At 27.6% G+C, this 21,416-nt stretch overlaps 6 protein-coding genes across 6 annotated transcripts; 2 read left to right on the top strand and 4 right to left on the bottom strand.

Moving 5' to 3' along the window:
- Positions 1-298: 298 nt before the first annotated feature.
- OCT59_012802 (uncharacterized protein) lies at positions 299-5,668 on the bottom strand (the record flags this gene model as incomplete). The annotated part of the gene is made up of 8 exons (XM_025321322.2): positions 299-1,110; positions 1,300-1,546; positions 1,652-1,958; positions 2,077-2,340; positions 2,416-4,608; positions 4,684-4,797; positions 4,885-5,367; positions 5,456-5,668. The coding sequence occupies 8 exons, from the start codon at positions 5,666-5,668 to the stop codon at positions 1,056-1,058; spliced, it is 3,876 nt and encodes a 1,291-aa protein (XP_025169177.1). The 3' UTR covers positions 299-1,055.
- Positions 5,669-6,084: 416 nt separating this feature from the next.
- On the bottom strand, positions 6,085-7,296 carry OCT59_012801 (uncharacterized protein). Its single transcript, XM_025321323.2, has 4 exons — positions 7,166-7,296; positions 7,007-7,072; positions 6,841-6,934; positions 6,085-6,753 (listed from the first exon to the last, which is right to left on the bottom strand). The coding sequence occupies exons 2-4, from the start codon at positions 7,019-7,021 to the stop codon at positions 6,530-6,532; spliced, it is 333 nt and encodes a 110-aa protein (XP_025169178.1). The 5' UTR covers positions 7,022-7,072; positions 7,166-7,296; the 3' UTR covers positions 6,085-6,529.
- Positions 7,297-7,519: 223 nt separating this feature from the next.
- OCT59_012800 (uncharacterized protein) lies at positions 7,520-8,496 on the bottom strand. Its single transcript, XM_025330772.2, has 2 exons — positions 7,959-8,496; positions 7,520-7,890 (listed from the first exon to the last, which is right to left on the bottom strand). Exon 1 carries the CDS (start codon positions 8,355-8,357, stop codon positions 7,965-7,967), a length of 393 nt encoding a protein of 130 aa, XP_025169179.1. The 5' UTR covers positions 8,358-8,496; the 3' UTR covers positions 7,520-7,890; positions 7,959-7,964.
- Positions 8,497-11,543: 3,047 nt separating this feature from the next.
- Positions 11,544-11,975, top strand: OCT59_012799 (uncharacterized protein; the record flags this gene model as incomplete). Its single annotated transcript, XM_066140375.1, has 1 exon — positions 11,544-11,975. One exon carries the CDS (start codon positions 11,544-11,546, stop codon positions 11,973-11,975), a length of 432 nt encoding a protein of 143 aa, XP_066001260.1.
- Positions 11,976-14,049: 2,074 nt separating this feature from the next.
- On the bottom strand, positions 14,050-15,003 carry OCT59_012798 (uncharacterized protein; the record flags this gene model as incomplete). Its single annotated transcript, XM_025311686.1, has 4 exons — positions 14,050-14,312; positions 14,376-14,475; positions 14,551-14,901; positions 14,986-15,003. The coding sequence occupies 4 exons, from the start codon at positions 15,001-15,003 to the stop codon at positions 14,050-14,052; spliced, it is 732 nt and encodes a 243-aa protein (XP_025169181.1).
- Positions 15,004-18,927: 3,924 nt separating this feature from the next.
- OCT59_012797 (uncharacterized protein) lies at positions 18,928-20,123 on the top strand (the record flags this gene model as incomplete). Its single annotated transcript, XM_066140374.1, has 2 exons — positions 18,928-19,008; positions 19,077-20,123. 2 exons carry the CDS (start codon positions 18,928-18,930, stop codon positions 20,121-20,123), a joined length of 1,128 nt encoding a protein of 375 aa, XP_066001259.1.
- Positions 20,124-21,416: the final 1,293 nt, after the last annotated feature.

Below are 21,416 nucleotides of genomic sequence, written 5' to 3'. Positions count from 1 at the left end.
AATTATTTACAAAAATTAATAGTAATAAAAATATGATGATAATAAATATCAAGTTAATTTATAATTACTTATAAATTATTGCAAAATATTCTAAATAGTTACAAATATTAAATATTACTTTAACATTTATTTTATAATAATGTTGTATAAGTATAATAAAAAAGCTAAAAAATACATTAATTTGTAAAGTAAAATTTCAAACTTAGTAAATTAATAATATTTAAATATATATAAGTAATCAAAAAAAATCTTTTGGATGAATAGCTTCAAATTTTTTTAATTCATTTTTTATTTATTAAATACTACAGTATATAATCCCAAGTATTGGAATAAGTTACTCTATTAAGAAACTCCTAAGGTAAATTTGTCATCAATGATAAAATTGCCAAATTTGGTTTAGGGTAATTATCAAAACGTACATTATTTTATTTTAATTTTCAATGATCAACGAATAAACGGATAAGAATGTAAATGTATGATATATATATATATTATATTTAGTTCAATTAATTGAGAGAGAAAAAAAATATACAATGTATAACTCCAAATAATTTACTTACATAAAATTTAAATATGTTCAAGAACGGATTTGTCTTTTAAACTATAAATTAAATTTTGGTTCATAACATAGAGGTTCATAATAAGATTAGTTGTTCGTAATAATTATTATTTTTTTTTTCGGCTCCCTATAACAACCTTTAACAATAAAAATCTTACGGATTCTATTTATTTTTTGCACCAATCTTAAAAAAAAATTAAGTTTTTTTTTGTTTTTCCAAGCGAATCTCTACTCGCTGCTTTAATTTTTTTTTTTCCTCTGTTTTTTTGTTTTTTGTTTTATTTTTTCAGTATCTAATCATTATAGGGAATTATCTTTTAAAAGTTATTTTTTTTTAGAGGGTAATTTATACGTGGCTAATGTTTTTTCTTTAAATCGTACCTCACGATAAACAACGGAAAGAACTGCGTTGGGTAAAAAATGATGCGGAAATATGGAAATTTGTTTGAAATTAAACAAATCGGCGTTTCGGATGGAAGATTTGCTCTGGAAAACTTTATAAAAAGCCAGATTCTTGTAATAAGCGAGCAATTTTTTCATCCTCTCGTTCCCTATTATTAATTACATGTAAATTAAGTTAGTAAAGATATTTGTATTCAAACAACATTATTGACCAACATATAATAAAATTTAATTCTCCAAAATTAATAAGAACTCTTCTATACTATTAAGTATCCTAAAGCTTTCAATTTAATATCGTTCAAATAAGAATTGCGAACAAATAAAAAAACACTAATTACCTTGGTTCCATGCTAAGACTTTGGTCATACAAATCTCCAACATCTCGGCTATCTTGCAAATGACATTTTATAAACATTTGTATTTCTTGTACTGCAGCAAGATTATAAGGTACAGATTGATACTGTTGAATTTCACGTATGACTTCTGCTGTCTTCATGCGTTTTGAAAAATTAATCAATTGCCGTGATTTTTTGAGGGTATTTGGATTACCATCCTCAATAAATGTAAGATCGGTTAAATATACACCTAAAAAATCAAAAAAACTTGTTAAATCTCATTTTTTAAGGACCCTTAAATGTCGAATACTCAAATATGATATCAATAGGGCAGTAATAAAAATGTCTTTATTACCTAAGAATGGTACACATGGTGGATTCACACTGTGTAACATTTCTCGATATTCAGCGAAATTCTTTGTTGAATTCATAATCTTATTAAGAGCCTCAAGTGTCTGTATTGTTTTTGTATTAACCATTTCCCAAGTACGCTTTAAACGATGAATAGGTGCAGAATTCAAACCAGAGATAATAGCTGTAAGCGAATTGAAATTATTCAAAGCTCTACATTTATCAGCTACTGCTACAAAATGTTTGATATACAAGCATCTCTTTTTGACCTCCGATTGATTTAAAACCGATTCTGCTACCCATCCAGTTATCTAATTTCAGATCAAACCAAAATAAAAAAAGTACGAGAAAATTCAAAAAAAATTTCGAAGAAATTCAAATAAAAAAAAAAAATTTATTAATAATCAGTTTTATATAATTAAAATTTACCTGATTACTATTAACAATCATGGCCTTGATATTTGCTGCTATATCACCACCTTCCTCTTTACTCCAAGCCTTATCTAGACATTCAACAGGTTGGATTTTATTATACAATTTACATTCAATTAAAGTTAGCTGTCTACTAATTTCCAGGGGATCTATATCCAAGAATTTGAGTTTCTTTATATTCTTTGGTAAAATTGGTACTGGCGGCCTATCGCTATTCGTTAGTACCAGTGCCTTAAACACAGCATCTTTAGGTTGTTGTTGCTGTTATAAAGACATAAATACATTATAAATAAGTAAAAAATTTTTAAAATAAAATATACATATATAATTACATACCCTTTTCTCAATTACTTTTATTAAGCTCACAGCTGCAAAAGCCATATTTTCATGCATTGTTGTAGTTGCAAACTCCCTCATTCTTTCCAGGCAATGCGAATCCTGACCATCTATATAATACGTTTCTAACCAAGTTTTCATAATATTAAAAACTCTTAGTCTAACAGGCGTTTGTTTTTTTTCCTGCCAAACTTCTAATTCTTCGGGAGTTATGTTTTCGGGTGGTTGAATCATAAATCTTTTAACCAACATATCAAAAAATTCATCTGTTGTACAGAAAGACCTATACGTCAACAAAAATGTAGCAATAAAATTCGAATCTAATAAATCATGCATGGTCAATCTTTCTACAAGAGCATTAAGAGTTCCTCCTTTGACATAACTTTCCATATTAAATATCATTTCAGATGGTTCATAATCGTAATTAAGGAACCAAGGTTTATCTTCTTTTTGCTTATTTGGTTGAGTAAGATTTGAAGGAACATCCTCTCCAAAGAATTTAGTAACTTTATTTTCAGTGCGTGGTGATTTCGTCCCACCCGAATTCCCACCTGTAGGTGAGGGAGATGGAGAAAATTGATAATCAGCCGAAACCGATGAAGAAAGAATAGGCTGAGTTTGTGAACGTTGTAAAGGGGGATGTGTAAGAGATGATGCAGTATCATTATATGTTTTAGAAGAAACAGTACTATCAGAACGAGCGCGATTGCCAGTTGGTCGTCCATTAGCTGAATTAGCTGAAGTCGGTGAAACTTGAGCATCGTATTCATCAGGACTTACATCACCAATTAATGTTGAACCATTAGTTGAAATAATATCATTCTCGGGGACAGTTTGTAAACCTGTTGTTGCTGAAGAGGAAACTGGAGAGATCGGATTAGGTTGATTTTCTGTTGAATCACTTGAGTCATTCTCCACGATTTGATCAAGGGCATTATTATTATTAGATGAAGTAGAATTTGTACTATAACTTGAAGTTATACGCCTCTTGGTTGGTGGAGTTTCAACAACACTAGGTCTTCTTGAACGCAGTTTATTCTGTTCTTGTTCAGCTTTCTCTTCAACAAGGAATTTTGCAGCAATAACCACATCTTTAATTGCTTTATCTACCATATTCGTAGAAACTAAAACTTGGTCCAGAGCATTTAATGAAGCTAATGGATCAGTTGCTGATTGGGCGAAAATAACTAATTTTGCTATATTATTATATAATGCTTGCTTGACGATATTAAATTCATTTATTGTTCCTAAACTAGATTCATCTAATTCCTCCAAATTTATTTCTTCAATTAAAGGTAAAAACTGTCCGACTTGAGTAACAACTTGTTTTGTTTGTGAAATAAGTTGAGGAAAAAAAGAAACATTTATACTTAAATTGGAAGGAGTATCAATGACTTTTTTAATATGATTAAGAAGTAATTGGATAGCTTGATTTACAGTACGAGACATCTGATCCAATGAAGCAATAAGATCAAGTGTCAAAGGACGTAAATTTGTAAAATTTGTAGGTGAATTTGGAGCGCTATTGTTATCTTGCGAATTTACACTTGATGAAATTGATGGTGGTTTTGGTACTCGTCCATTAGTTATCTTATTTCCATTTGTTTGTGTAGACAACAAATTATTACCACGCCACGAACCACCTGTAGCGCTTTCAAGGAGTTTTGGATCAACTCTTTTAATGTTTACGGTCTGTTCGGCAGCTTGAACAAATTGTCGAACAGCCATTAAAACTTCATCAGCATCGTTTCTCATTTTTTGAGCAGAATCCGGTGGAGGCCATACACCTGAAGCTACTTTTGTTGAAAGAACTAATTTAGAAAGTGAAGCCATTATATGCCTGTGATAATTCTTTAGATTCCTATCTTGTCTAATTGCAGGTGAGTCTTTTTCAACAGTTCCAGATGCATAAAGCATAATTCTAATACTTTCAACAATATCGTTAGTACAATTTGTGTAATTTTGCTTGAGATTTTCACTAGCCGCTAAATTAAGGTTTTGAATAGCTATACCAATACTCTGCGATAAGGAATCCCATGTGAGTTCATTAGAATTTTGAAGCATGAAAAGTGAGGATTCTGAGAATTTTCTAGGTTGATCTAGTTGATTTAAGGAAGTTGGAGATGATGGTTCATGTTGAACTTCATCTCCCGACTCATTTCCATTTGGCATATTGCCATTTTCAACTCTTATCTAAAATAATAAATAATTTTTAGTTTTTTTTTTATTATTATTTTACCATAAGAATTTTTCTTTTTTTTTACTTACTAAATGACCTTCGGCATCAATATTATCAAGACTCCAAGTTGTCTCGTCTGTCAATTTATTGTAATAATACACTCTCCCTTGAGGTGTCGTTTTTTGGCCCCAATTTGGTGGTAGCTAAACCACGAAAATTCATTAATCAGCATATTACGATAAATGAAATTTTTTTTTAAATAATAAAATAATAATGATTTACTAACTTACATTTTCAATTGAATTTCTTTGTTGAGATCTTTGCCGAATAGTATCAACTGTGGTTGAACTTAATTGACTACTTTGTGAACTTGCAATACTTGCTTTATCGGCAATTTCATTATTTTCTAAATCTTGTTGATTTACTTCTACAAGAGCAGAAGTAACATGCGAATCAATTCTTTCGTCATCTTTTTCCTCATCAACATCGAAATTATCAGAAATAGTAGCACCACTCCCAGGATAAGTCCATCTAATCTCCTTAGTTTCAACATTAAAATAATAATAAGTATTACCGTCTTCTGTCGGTCTTTGTATCCAATTTTCTGGTAACTCTCTCAAACTTCTATTACTACTCATTGTATCTCTAATGTTAGTTGAAATAGATTCTGAATCATTATCATCAATTGGTAGGTCCCAAGCCGATTCTTGAGTTCTTGTATTATAATAAAAAATTTCACCATCCGGAGTTTGTTGAGGAATCCAATCTGATAACTAAAAGAACATTTTTTTTTAATAAAATTCCTTAATTGTTGTTTTTTTTAAAAAAAGAAAAAATTTTATTTTTAAAAAAAAGTCAAACCTTTTCCTCATCGTCGAGTAAATCATCCTCTTCATAGGCTGTTACATAATTACTTGGAAACCACCCACGTTCACCATTGCATAGCCCATCCCACCAGCCAGATTCTAGTTGTGTAAGCACCTGTATAATGTCGTCCCTTTTAAAAGATAAACTCGAACTATCATTTGAATTAAAATCGTATAATGCCCTCACTACTAGGACTGATGTAGTCATTTTATTATAAATTTCATATATAAAATATTGTAGAATAAATAAAAATAAAAAAAAGGTAGGAAAAGTTAATAATAATAATAATAACTTTAAAGTTTGTGCGTGTTATTTTGGGGGGTTAAAGGAGGGAAGGGGGAATTTTAATAAAAGAAGCGAAAAAATAGGGAAAAGTTTTAGTTAAGTGTTCACTGTTTATTACTTTATAATTTAGTATTTGCATATTAGCGTACAAATTTTTTTAAAGTATTCTAAATTCGGTAAAAAGCGCGCTTATTCGTTTTAAAGTTACAGGAAACCCTTAGATTACCATTTTACCCGAGATTTTTTTCTATTGCGAAACATAAATAGGTTACACATGCAACTGTAATCTCAACGGATCGAATTTCTATGCGTTTGATTAAGATAATTTAATAAATGTTACTGCTATATAAGGAATTGTATCTACATAATATAATTTTTGTACAATAAAAGCAATATAAGTATATATATATATTGAATTGAGCAAAAGTGCGAGACCAAATAGGGTTACTAATTATTAACCAAATTTGCACTAGTAACAAGTATTACATTAATCTATTTTACTTAATTCAGTCAATAAGAAATTTTTGGACTAAGATGGAAAAATTCATAATTGGAACATTGAATAAATTTCATTCGGTTGTAAAAAATTAAAAAAACATGTTCTAAGAAAAAGATTTCGGGAATTAACGAAAATAATTAATTAATATAATATAATATAAAACATTAACTACCAATTAACCTCTAAGTTATATCCAACGCCAACACCAAACTTAATAATTCTATTCTATATGTATATAAATACTGTATACAAATAAATATATATAAAAAAAAATGTTTTTTCCATTATTTTTCTGAAGATTTGAAACACCATTTCCAAACAAGATATAAAACAATGGAACCGAGTATTACACCACATACAACACCAATTGGAATGGCAAGTCTTTTTAATTGACTTCCGTTGTTATATTCAGGAGAAGGAGGAGCAATAATATCAGGGTCACTGGCACTTCCTGTTGGCAAATCTCTCTTGACATAGATTATAGTAGGTTTCTCGACAAGGAGTAATTCTAAATAAATGTAATATAATAATTGTTATTTTCACGTGACATAGACTGTCTTGTTTTTAATTTCCAATTACATAATAAGACACTCACCCATCTCACCGGTCGATGGATCATTGGGTAGAGGAACGGCATCCGTCAAATTAATTAGAGCAACTAATGCTATGACAAATAACATTACCATTATCTAAAAATACGCCATTTTAATTAATTTTTATCCAATTCAACCTTAATTTAATTAATTCGAAGTTGGCTTTACCTTGAATGACTTCATGGTTATTAATGAAGGAAGGATATTTAAAGGGTTGTTTTTCTTTGAAAATACCTTTAAAAAGACGGTGGTTTGTTCAAATAATTAATTAATACATATAGTACATAATGTATATATGCTAATGCGCATACGCACTTTGTATATTACCTGTAACCGTTACCGTAACCGTTATAGTGAGAGATTGAAGGCGAAGAAAAGAATGGAGAGTGAAATGAAAAGAGAAAAATAAATATATAAAAAAGAAGAAAAAAGAAAGTGAAATATTAAAATAAATTTTCAACTTTTCGAAAAAAAGAAAAAAGAATTAATGAAAATGAAACAAATTTGTCACAAAAATTACTAATTAAGTTTCCATGCAATTCGCACAAGCTACATTAGGAAATCAATATTTTCTTTGTGATAATTTCTTGGAAGTAGTGTAACCAAGATAGTTACCACTAAATCAACGTTCATATAATTTCTAACGCGTAACTTGAAAAGAGTTTCAGGGAAATTTTCTAATTATAATTTAAATTTATTTCAAGAATACTTCTATTTATAACAGTTTGATCATTCGATTTTCTAGTATTCGTAAATCTCCACATTTTAAGAATTTTAAGAACGTCTTTATTCATCAATATAAAACATTATGAAATACGATCATTGATAATACTTAATAATAATATTTATTTTAGTTTTGGATTAAAACAAATAAGGACTAGATGAATTAAAACTTTATTTTACTGCAAAAGAATTTACATGCGCGTAAATTACAGGATGATCTTTAGTAAATGAGTAAAAAATGAAATGACATGACATATATAATGGTGTGTATTTATATATATTTATAAAATCGTATAACGTATAACATGCTCGTGAAACCCATTGGTTAACTACAAAAAAAAAAGGCTAAGTGTCCACTATCGTCACCTAAAAGAAAGGAAAAACAAATAATACTTACAATTTTCTATGGACTAGGCTTCTTATCAAGTTTGCTCATTTTTTCAAGTTTCTCCTTTTGAGCTTCTTCTCTTCTTGCTTCAGCATTATCCAAATTTTCTTGTAATTTGGCCTTATTTTCTGCTTGTTGAGCATCAGAAAGTCTTCTTTGTTCTTCAGCTACTTGTTTGGCATGAGCTACTTCTTGAGCTGCTTTAGCCGCTTTTTCTTCTTCCATTTTTTTCTTTCTTTCTTCTGCTGCGTCAAGCTTTGCTTGAATTTTTGCTCGAAGTTCGTCTTCATTTAAATTTTTACCTGCTTCCTCGACCAACTTGGACTTAATATGATCCGGAATAGGTGCATTTGGGTTTTTTTTAAATTCTACTTCAAAGGCAATAGAAGCTTTCTCTTCGGTACTCATGTTTGTTTAAGTTATTCTTTGGAAAGGAATTATTTTCGTTATTTAATAAAAAACAATTTCTACTTATTTAAAATTTTAAAAAAAACACCTTTTTATATTTTGAGAAAAAAAAAGAAACCCTGCAGGTTTAATGCAATTTTGCAAAATCCCTTGCCTAGAATAACCATAAAAAGATAAATAACTTATCATTATTACATCATTACCCGTGATGCACTTCTAAAAAATTATGTTGTGATTGCGTCATTTATATGTTTTTGGATGAGGTCAAACGTTAATGATGCTTGACCCACCACGCGGTGCTGACATGACCCGCATAATATTTTACAATAAGATTATGCTAATTTTTGCTGAAATTATTATTTTTTTTTTACCGATATTAATTTCACGTGATAAAATTAATTTTCGAATAAACTGCCGGACTCCTCCCTCGCTTTGTATAAATTTCTGGTATTACAAAAAGTAATTTTAAGGAGTAAAAATTAAGGAGTATTAATTATCACATTAGAATTATATAAACCAATATCAATATTTTAATATTAAATTAGGGGCGTACCAGAAATCAGCTGATTTCTCTCAATTAGTAGCCTTAACCCCTTACCATCTTATTGAAATCTGATTGGCTAAAAAAATTATTATTATTAATATATTAAATATAATAATAAATTGTTATTATATAATTATCTTGACTTCTAGTGATTCAATTTGAATAAACTTTTTTTGTTTTGTAAAGCTAGATTTTTAAAGATAAATGAGAGCTATAAATTAAAAAAAATTGGATTACTAAAAGTCAAGATAATTGCATTATAATAATTATTATAATGTAAATACAATTATCTTGACTTCTAGTGATTCAATTTGAATAAACTTTTTTTTGTTTTGTAAAGCTAGATTTGTAGAACTAAATGAGACTCATAAATTAAAAAAAAGTTTATTGTAATTGGATCACTAGAAGTCAAGATAATTGCATCATAACAATTATATATAAAAATATTTTTATTTTTTATTTTTATTTTTATATCTATATGAACAAGATTACAAAAAAATAAATGAGAACTAACTATAAGAAAGTCAAATGTTATCTAAACTATGCTATAATTAAACCGCCCAAGAATAGCGCCACCCTGGTGAAGAGATTTAGGGTGACCCAACTAGAACTATCCTAAACCCATTCCAAACCACCTACAATATATCAGTAGGTATTTTTGGTATTTAGGGCTGACTGCAGTGTATTAGGGGGATTACTCTCTATTGACAACCTGTGGTCATATTACAGGATGAACATTGGTTGATCCTGGTTATTATATCACAATGAAGGATAGAGAACAACCACTTACGAGTTGATGCCTCTGCTAACACCTATTATATTTCTAAAGGGCTATCTGGGTACCAAGTGACACCACAAAATGCTGCCATCTCTTGTCTAAGATCGTGACTATTTATGTTCTTGCCATATCAGTCTACCAATGAATCTCTTCTACCACTTCATATTCGGTAGGCATCTTTTCAGTTCCTCTTATAGGTACAGGATCTTTAACATAATTGGTAACTGCGTACGCAGTAATATTCTTATAATCCGTTATCTATGCAGATTAAACCTGCATTCTATTAATTGGTCAGATCAACAGGAAGTGTAGATGCATTAGGCCATTTCACTAGGGATGCCAATTCCCTTACAATTATATATAAAAATAATTAAATTACTTATATTTATATTTAGATATATAAATGTTATATGATATATATAGACTTGATTTGAAGTTTGACTCTCTCCATCCTCTTTCAAATCAGCTGATTTCTGGCATACCCTTAAGTCCTTAACATATATTTTTTCTTTTAATTATTAGGATTACATACAATTTATATATTAATTACATATAGAATTTGCTTATTGATTATATAAAATTTTTAAAAATTCCTTATTTTAAAGAGGATCCCAGATATCTAATATAAAGGTCATAATGGACTTTTGGCCAAAAACACCCCTTTTTGCTAAAACTCAAAAAATCGTTTTTTGTAAATATCTCAGCATCCAGTAATTACAATTTAAAAAAAATTTCATTAAAATTGGACTACTAGATGCTGAGATATTTACAAAAAACGATTTTTTGAGCCCTGAAAAATGGGCCAATCTGCCGAAAGTGTGACTTATAACCTGTTTTGGAGATATCTGGGGTCCTTTTTAAAGGTATATTTCAAAAATTTTAAACTATACAAAAATTCAAATTTAAAATTTATATTATTAGATTTTTTTAATAAAAGAAATCTATAATTTTTTTAATATATTCAAATACTTTTTATTATTAAATTTCAATAAAATTATAAAAATATAAAATTGATTTAATAGTAATTTTACATATATATTTACAGTTTAATTTATTATTAAAAAAATATATTTCTATTTTTATTTTTTTATTATAAAATTAAATACTATAAATATATAATTTTATAAATATATATAATTAATTTTTTTTTTTACAAATTATTTAATGTAATAAATAATTTATTATTTAAAATATAAAGAAAATACATATTCTGTTATTAATAACCAATTAAATATAATTTATTAATAAAATATCTGTCTATATATAGTAAGTTTGCATTGTTTACCACTTAGTAAAGTTATATAATTTTTAATAACAGATAAGTATTTAAATAATCTTAAAATTTATTAAATATTATCACTAAAGAAGTTTATATATATTACTATAATATTTAATTTAATATAAATTTACTCTTCCTTTTAAGGTTTAATTATTTTTCATTTTTTTTAATAATTATATTATATGTAAATTTTTTAATAATAATTATTACTAATATCTAAAAAAAGAAAAAAAGTAACTATAAGATTATATATATAATAACTGATTAGTAATAATAATCTTTGAATATAATTTTTATTGGATTTTTTTTGTTATATTAAAATTTAAATTTTATCAGCACTTTATTTTATTTTGTAAATAATTGCAAGAAATTTTGCTTATAATTTTACTGTAAATTTAAAACTCATCATTTTTATAAATTAACAATTATAAAATTATTTATTTAAACATATGGGCTAATCTGACGCGTCAACCAAATGTCATATGGCAAAAGTATGTGATAAAATCGTAATGATCAGTGATTGGCTAATTAATTAATTATTGCGATTTGTGAAACAGTGAAGCATCTTTTTCTTTCAAAAAAATTATGAACGCGAAAAAGTCAAAAAACGCAAAAAGCTCTTCCAATAAAACCACTTGTCCTTTGTATCAATTTACTGATAATTCAACTCTTCTTTATACAAAAAATAAACTCTCCTTACATCAAAGACAATTACATCCAAATAATCGTCTTGTTCCACATATTCAACAATCTTTACTAGACAATATTTCAGATACTCAAGTACGAAGTTTCTGGAACTCTTTGTTAGCTAGAATTGAAAAAAAGCTTTCATATGGTCATTCTAAAAGCGGTACCAGACAGTTAATATGTGAACCATTTAATGAAGAGTTATTTGTTAAAATATTTTCCAATGAAGAAAGTTTTACCTATATATCTTATCTGAAAAAATATAAATGCATTTTCACAGGAGAAGCAGGGTATAATCAGGACCCCGGATATCTCCAAAACAGGTCATAAGTCACACTTTCGGCAGATTGGCCCATTTTCGATATTGAAAAATCGTTTTTGTAAATATCTCGGCATCCAGTGGTCCAATTTTGATGAACTTTTTTTTAAATTGTAGAGCTAAATGAGGGCTACAAAATAAAAAAAAAGTTCATTAAAATTGAATTACTGGATGTTGAGATATTTACAAAAAACGATTTTTTGAGTTTCAGCAAAAAGGTGTTTTTGGCCAAAAGTCCATTATGACCTTTATATTAGATATCTGGGGTCCTGTATAATCGATTAGGATATTTATTTGATTGCAAAGACTGGGGAGAAAAAAATCACATTAGTAGTACAAAGGCTTATGTGTTTATGGAAAGTGAAGAGCGGAAAAAGGATGTATCTTTTATTTGGTCTGATTTTATAGTAACAAGAATTCGTGATGGTAAAAAACCTTTGATTTTACATAGTTCAAAATTAGTAGTTTCTTTTACAATTTCTACTGGTTACTTTATTCAAAGTCAAGATGAATGAATGATTCTTTGTTTAATACATTGGAGCGTATCATTTATTATATAATATAACAATCTATTTTCAAAAGATAACATATCATGTAAAACAGAATGATTGCTATTGCTATTTTCTTCCCCCATGGTAGTTCCTCCAAAAAATAATTTTACCTAAAAAAAAAAAAATTTATTTTAAAATAGAGTAAAATAAGTAAAATAATTAAATAATCAATAAATAAAAATAATCTTACGTGTAAATGATTTTTCTTTTCTATACTTAAAGTAGAAAACTGTCTCATATTTAATCCTTTATCACATAATTTTCTCAGAAACTCTGGGATATGAAATGCAAAAACATGCATATATGGCGTTATGTCAGTTGGATTAAACATACCTCTTTTTTGATTAATAGAATTTGATTTTCCAATAGTAGGTTCGCAAAACAACTTAATCCAATTTTTTACATTAATCAAAAGAATCAATATCAGGATCAGTGAATAAATCCTTACGTAAAAATTGATATAAATTGAGAAATTCTTTCCATAAAAAGGATATTTTCTTTCCACGATCACTTGCAATAAATTTTGTTACATCAAAATATTGTAGCATTATTAGTCTTTCAGATCCAGTTAATGTTGTCCAATCCCAGAACTTTCCTTTGGATTTTGATTCAAAAAACTGAAAATATATTAAGCCAATTCTCTGCATTTCTTTTTCAATTAAACCTTTAGTAATCTTTTTAAAATCATTTAAATCCATCATTAAATCTTTAAATAAACAATCCATTAAGATGTCTGTTATTCTCAACATGATATGTAATTCATCAGAGATCCAATTATTAAGTTCAATTACTGGAAAAAGACTTGGATCTTCAACGTCTAAATAAATTCAAGCTTTAGCGACATTTTTTATTAAAAATTAATTTTTATATAAATACCTTTTTATTTTCTGAAATATTCCATTGTAAATTTAAATTGCCGCATGAATCTTTTGGACATTCACAAAACAAACAAAAATATTTTGAATTTGCTGCTTTTAATCCTTTAATAAGCGCCATAAACTTCCAATCACCACTAAAATAAAACTCAATATTCCACATAATATTATCATGATCGGTAAATCCAATACTTTTCAAAGAATCTAATTCATTACTGAATTTAAAAACTGCAATAGAAAGACTTTCATAATTTTCTTTGCATATATATAATAAAATGCTTTAAAAATAAAATATTAAAATTTGAATATAATAAATTTAAATTTTATTTAATAAATTTGTATTGTTGATTTCCAGGTTTTAATACTTCATCTCCTTCATTAAGTAAGCATATTGTAAACATAATATGAGAATATTTGTTTGTAACTATATGGCCATCACCACCAAATTTTAAATTAATATTATCACCAATATTTAAAATTGATTTTTTTTTTCAAATTGGTATTAAAGAATTCAATAAATCATTTATTGAACGATAAGAATAAGAACTACTTTGATCATTAGTTAAATTATCTGTGGAATTATTAGAAGAATTATTAAAATTATCTATTTTACAATCATAAATTGGAATAATTGTTTTCATATATTTAGAAATTTCGTTTCATCTATCGCTAATTTGATATTCTCTTTCAAGACTTGGATTAATAGCTGCTAAATGTCTATACCCATCTCTTGGTATTAATGCTTCATCACAAGCACGAACAATTGCATCTTGATGAACTCTAGCAAAATCTGAATTAACCTTTGATAAATCAATTCCAATTACTTCATCACCACCAACTTTTAGTTCAATATATCGAATTTTTGTGTTGTCAAAATTTTGTTTCTTTAAAATAATTTGAGATTCCTTTTCCATATCTTTGGCTAGTATTTTTATATGCTTATTTTATTGTGAATGTGATGTAAGAGTAGTAAAAGAGCTTTTACAATTGATATATATTGGATTATTTTTTCGTGCTTCAATTAAACAAGGAATATTAAAACCAAAAAGCATAATTCCAGAAACACGAGTTTTTTTATTTAATAGCTTTAAAAAAAAAGAAAATTATTAAATTTAAAATAAAATAAAATAAAATGATAATAAAAATTTAAAAAAATTTACCTTTAAAAAATCTTTGGCGATGCCTGAAGCAAAATTGTTATTTGATATATACCGGTTAATACCCTGTGAATCTTTCCAATTAAGTGTAAACTTTACTGTTCCATCAAGTAAATAATTTGTCTCACAAACAATTTTATATCCTTCTAAAGTTGTTTCAACTTTATAATTATCTGGTATTTCATATTCAGGACAATTTTTTGATGATTTTTTCATTTTTTTTATATTAGAAGGATAAACACCTAATGAATGAATAATATGCTTTCTTAAATGAGTTTTTCTGTTATTTTCATGATAAGTAGTAGTAATTATATTGCTATTTGGGTAATCATGAGCGAAAGTACAATTTGAATTCTAATAAAAAAATGAAATAAGTAAAACATATCTAACGTAACAAAAAAGTATATATATGGCAAAAATAATAATTTATCCACTTACTTGATCTGAACTATTCATTATAACCAGCTGAACACCTTAAAATTATCAGTTGTATGTCGCCAAACGTAAGAAATTTTTTTTTAAAAAAAAAAAAAAAATTTAAAAAAAAAATTTTATAGGTACCATAATCTAAAAATTAAAAACGCTAAAGATGAAGGTATTATTAATATATTTTTTTAAAAATCAAATAAATAGTATAAACAGGACTGACCAATAAGACAACAATTCCTCACGATTTCCCACTATATTGTTTGTAGAGAAAAATATAATAGAAAGTATGTATCTTCGCTTCGAATTGCAGATCATCATATATACCGATCCCTCAATTATATCACGTGAAATTAATTAGTGAAATGAGTCAGATCAGCCCATATGATATAATAATTATTAAAATAACTATTTTTATTATAATATTATTACAGTATAATAAAGTTATATTATATTTTATATAATAAGTAAATTTACTGTATTTCTTGTTTTCAAATTATAAGTATTAAAAATGGTATTTATAATCTTTTTTAAGGTATTAAATAACTGAAATTTGTAAAGCAAGTAAATTATCCATAAATTATAATTTTAAAAACTATATGGAGCTTATATTAAATTTTATTTTTGTAAAAAATATTTTTTTTAATTAAAAATTACATTATTCCTTTTTTGGAAATAATTGGCAAATGATTAGTATAACATTATTTTTAAATAGTTCAGAGTAAAAAATCATCTAGATAAAAATAAATTTTTTCTTATATAATACTTATATAATTATAATTAAAAAGAAATAATAATTTAATATATAAAAATTAAAATGCTAATTTGTATATTAATTTATGAAAACTTTAAATATCTCTAAATTAATAAGTTATAAATTACACTGATTTTTAGCAAATTAAACAATTTTTTAAATATACTTTTACAGTTAATATATAAATTAATATATTTGCAAAATTATAATCATATAATGATTTAATCAAAATTAAAATTTTTTATGATATTATTTTAATTTATAAATTTGCCTATAAAAGTAATAAAACAATTTAAAGAATAAATATTACTTTAAATAAATTTATTTATTTTATTTTTATTTTATTTTTTTATTAATTAAATTAAAAAATATTTATTTTAAATACAATTTATATTTTATATGTATAGTATTAGAAGTAGAGTTCTGATCAGTTTAATTCAGTTTAGTTTTTACCAAAACTAAAATTAAACTGAATTTATCAATATATCAGTGATTACACCTATTGTACCATTACATATACCATGTTCAATTAGAAAGTTGTTAAGGTACATAATACATGCATTAGGTTGTATTCTAATATAATTAGTATTGCTAATTATTAAAACTAACTAGTTTTAGTAATCATTAATACAAAAACTAATTAGTAGTAATAATTAAAAAACTAATTTACCAATTTATTATTAGTTTAGTTTTTAATATTTTGCATTATATTTTATTAAAAAAACATGCAAAATATCTTTTTTATAAATTGTTAATAAAATATTTTTATAATCTTTCTTATTAAAATAATTAAAAAGTTACAAAAATATTTTTTTTATTAAATTACTTAATAAAAAACATTTTTGCAACATTTTTTAATCATTAACTAATTAGTAAATTAATTCAGTAAATTATAATTATTGAAACTAATTGGTAAACTAAAATTTGATAAATTACAAAATTAATACTAAAATTATAATTATTAAAACTAATTGGTAAACTTACTAAAAATTTTAATTTGATAAATTAAAAAACTGAAATTATTTAATATTAAAACTGATTAGTATTATAATAGTAATTACTAACTATCTAGAAATCTATATTTAACAATTATATAATTTTATTTAAATTAACTCTAAATCAAAATTAGCCAATAAAAATTAAGATTTTAAATTTGATTAAATTTCCATATAAAAAATATTATAGTATTACTGAAATTTATTATTTTTTATGCTATTTACAATAAAATTAAAAGGGAATTGCTAACCGTCGCCTGGGCGATTATCGCCTGGGTTTTTTTTTCGAATATGTCACATGATGTATAATATATAAATATAACTATTATCCATTTATAATTATTATTTTGCTCAGTTAGTTCAGTGGTTAGAACGCTCGATAAATTTTTTTTTTATCTTAGAAATGCAGGTTCGATTCCTGCACTGGGCCTTTAATTTTTTTCGTTAACGATATAATACCACGTGTAAAAACGCGTTAGTACGTTATGAATACTAATGATCATATGATATATCACGATATCACGTATTATTGTATTACACAGCATGCTGCACACTAGAAGCGTACTGTTAATGCCAAAATCGGCAAGAGAAAACAAACTTCTTTATCCAAACTAATCATTTATCCAAAACTAATCACTTTTCTCTATCACAAAGCACAGAGTTACAAAATAGAAATATCAAATAGATAATGTGCATAAGCGTCACCTTTTTGAGGTGTACTCCTCAGCAGATGAAGAGATAGATGACGTTAACGAGCTACAAGATGAATATGAAAGTGTGTCTAGTGAAGAAGATTGTGTGTTATTTGTCCTTGAGGTTGGAGATGTGTTTGAAAGCTGGGACTTTGCCGAAAAACAAGTTGTATACTGTGCAAAAAATAATGGCTTTGAAGTAAAGAAGTTTCGGCTTGAGAAAAACAAAGGAGAGATTGTACGTCGAACCTTTAAGTGCAAGTTTTCAGGAGTATATCGTGCACAAAAGAAAGCTGACATAGAAGACACCTGTGAACGTGAAAGTGTAAGAATGAATTGTCCCTGGAATATTAATCTTCGGCTCACTGGTGACCTCGTATATGTTACCTCACTATGCAACGAACATAACCACTCTCTTGAAAAAAAAAATTTCGTATCAAATCGTCAACTCAGTCCAGAAATTCTTGAGGAGATCAAATTTCTCGTAAATATTGGTTGTGGAGCAGGTTCAATTATCCGCGCACTTCAAAAATGTTTCCCTGAAACAGTAATACATCCAAAGTACGTATATAATGCGATTTGTCGCTTTTGGAACATTCAGAATAAATCAAAATCAGATGCTGCCGAAACGTTTGAAAAATTAATGAAATTACAGCGTGAAGAACACGGGTGGTTTGTCAAAGTGAGGCTGGAAGGCGAAGACAACCACCTTACAGGTCTTTTCTGGATGAGACCATCGCAGATAGAACTGTGGCGTAGATTTTACGATGTTGCGATTAATGATAATACATCGCAAACAAATAAATATCGAATGTATCTATCCCTTACTATAGTTGTAGATAATCATGCACGCTCGCGTATGGTCACAACTGCCATTGTTTCAGACGAAACTAAAGAGACCTATCAATGGATTCTGGAATGTTTACTGTCTGCCACAGACAATCTTGCGCCAAATGTTTTATTCACTGATGCAGACCCCGTGATAGTTTCAGCTATTCATGAAATACTGCCATCAACAAAACATAATTACTGTATCTGGCACCTGCGCAAAAACCTTGACAAAAATTTGAGAGGTCGGCTTCGTAAAAATTACAATGAATTTGTGAAAGCATGGAATAAATGCCAGAATTCCTTCTCAGAGTATAAATTTCAAAAACGATGGCGTGAACTTCTTACTGGCTTTCCGGCAGCAAAAAAATACCTAAAGCGTGCACTTGGACAAGTTGTAACTAGCTAAGCATTATGCCATACTAGTCGATCATTCAATGCAGGAATTCAGTCAACTTAACGCGTTGAAGGTTATAATTCGCTAATTAAACGATCGGTCAAAAGTTCAGCAACGTTGTTTGAATTGGATACACATATTCAGTCACTTCTCAACAAAGAAGAAAAATTCGAACAGCATGAACAATCAAATCAAAATCCAACAGTGGGTTTGCCGAACGTTGTCGGGAGGTACTTTAAAAGAATAGACGTCATCATCAAAAAATTTCTTACCCCTCGTGTTTTAAAGATGCAACACAATCAAATGAATGAAAGTTTACTTTATCGTGCAAATAGAGTAGAGGATTGGAATGATTTGCTCGAAAATGGGGTATAAATCGTAAAATATTGGCATTTTCTTGCAAATCACACAACATTTTTATTCTATTTTCTACCTAGATTACTGTTGGCGAAGGACAAGATGAAGACGGTGAAGATGATGAAGATTATGAAGATGGTGAAGATGGTGAAGATGGTGATTATGGTGATGATGATGATGAACAATCTGATGATGAAGAGCAATCCGACGATGAAGAACAATCCGATGATGAAGAACAATCTGATGGCGAAGAACAATCTGATGATGAAGAGCAAGATGATGTTGATACACGATCTGAAAAGTTGAATTTTCCTGAAGACGACTATGAATCATCAATAATCAATCTACATGCTCTAATTACATATCTTAATCATGCTAACGTTCATGAGGTTTGGCGTGTAACAACAATTAAACAAAACAAAGAGCATTTCGTGGTGATATATGATAATGCTAATCACTTGTGTACATGCATGTGGCTTGTAGCGAGAGGATTAGTTTGTCGACATTTCTTTTCAGTGATGCTCAATTCGGATAAGGCTATGTTTCATATCGGACTCATTTCAGATCGATGGTACAATGAAAAATTTCCCGATTTTCAAGAAAAACCTGCAATCGCAATTTACAGCGAAAAGAACACTGTCAACCCCACGTATGAACATCAAATTAGAACGGATTTTAGCCTATTACATGAGATTCGCCATACACAAGCATTTTTGAAAACTGCCAAGCAAAATTTATCTCACAAAGCCAAATATAATCAAGGTTTTGGCTACACGAAAAAAGCAATTGGACTAGCCCTTGAAATAGGCTGTGAAGACGAATTAAATGGAATGTTGCAAAGGTGGATAAGAGAGAAGGAAAATGAAACTCGTTCTAGGCAACTGGAGATCAACAAAGAAAATTTGCCGAATATTAGCAACCCTTATCAGACGCGTACAAAAGGTGCTCCAAGAAAGCGTATAAAGAATGCATTAGATGATAATCAAAAGCAAAAGTCAAGTGGATCTGCTAGTACTCAACGATCACAGTATGTATGCAGTCACTGTAAAGGCATTGGACATAATGCACGTAGGTGCGAACTTAAAACGAATCTAAAGAAGCCTAAATCTAAACGACTTACAAAATGATTAGTTTAGAATTTTAGGATAGCAAATTGTTATCGTTTGTTTTAATAAAGAATTGAAAATGCATTTATGATTAAACATGTAACTTCTGATTGTAATTAAATGCGTAACAATTTATTAAATGAATGCGCGTTATTCAGAATTCAAAGTTCAAACTCAAATCCAAACAAAAGTTTGAAACGATGAAAAATTTGAAAAAATTAAAGGCCCAGTGCAGGAATCGAACCTGCGTTTCTAAGATAAAAAAAAAATTTATCGAGCGTTCTAACCACTGAACTAACTGAGCAAAATAATAATTATAAATGGATAATAGTTATATTTATATATTATACATCATGTGACATATTCGAAAAAAAAACCCAGGCGACAATCGCCCAGGCGACGGTTAGCAATTCCCTAAACTTTAATATATTATATTACTTTTTTTTAAAAAATAAATAATATTCAGTAATAAATAATAAAATATGAGCAAAATTGATTAATTTATAAAGTTATCAGAGATATAATTTTATGGGTGAATTTATTCCTCACCCCGGGTGAGATTTAATATTCTTCACCCCTAAAAATTTTTTTATTTTTTGTTATGTATTTATATGCGTTTTATAATATATTATATATAAAAAAAAAATAAAGTTATATTTATTGTATGCCAAATATATACATATTGTTGATCAATCTTTATTGTTTGATTTCGCCAAATAAACGTAACAATTGAATTGTATCGCACTACTACTAAACAAAATACAAAATAATCTTCGCTATAAACATGTGATTATGTAAAGTTCATTATTGTTTTGAACAAGTATTACGATAATGACCGTTTTCTCCACATAAACCACACTTACGACCTTTATCACCAGAAATTGCTTGTTCACTCCCATTTTTGACTTTATTTGAACCTGATTTTTCAAAAGATGATTTTAACCGCTTCGTTGCGGGTCTACCCTTTGGTTGATGCTTTAACGGATCCATTATTTGATTAGAATCAACCAATACTCCCCTTGTATTATGAAAAACTCGATTATCATTTGCAATCATTTTTCTTCTTGCTAAATCTTCTTGTTGTCTAATTGATTCTGCTTGAATTAATTGAGCTTCCCTTCTTTTGTTATATTCTCTTATAAACTGAATTAGTTCTTCATCATCATCTTGAATCGCAAATTGAATTGCCTTTTTGGCTTCACCCATTAAAGTACCAAATTTCAATTGTTTTTGTGATATTTGCCTGGAATAGCTCTCTGAAAGATCATTTACAGTATATTTTCGCGTAAATTCTAAAGTGATTTGTGTATTATT

Source organism: Rhizophagus irregularis, chromosome 20 (assembly GCF_026210795.1).
Source record: "Rhizophagus irregularis chromosome 20, complete sequence".
NCBI lineage: Eukaryota > Fungi > Glomeromycota > Glomeromycetes > Glomerales > Glomeraceae > Rhizophagus > Rhizophagus irregularis.
Note: the sequence above shows the minus strand (reverse complement) of the source record. Positions and strands in the feature narration are given on the sequence as shown.

Bases quoted from the DNA above. Each gene is read 5' to 3' on its own strand.
- OCT59_012801 (XM_025321323.2), bottom strand. The intron at 6,754-6,840 runs GTGAGTGTCTTA...ACATTTATTTAG, and splicing joins TCCATCGACCGGTGAGATGG to AATTACTCCTTGTCGAGAAA.
- OCT59_012800 (XM_025330772.2), bottom strand. From the start codon at position 8,357: ATGAGTACCGAAGAGAAAGCTTCTATTGCCTTTGAAGTAGAATTTAAA.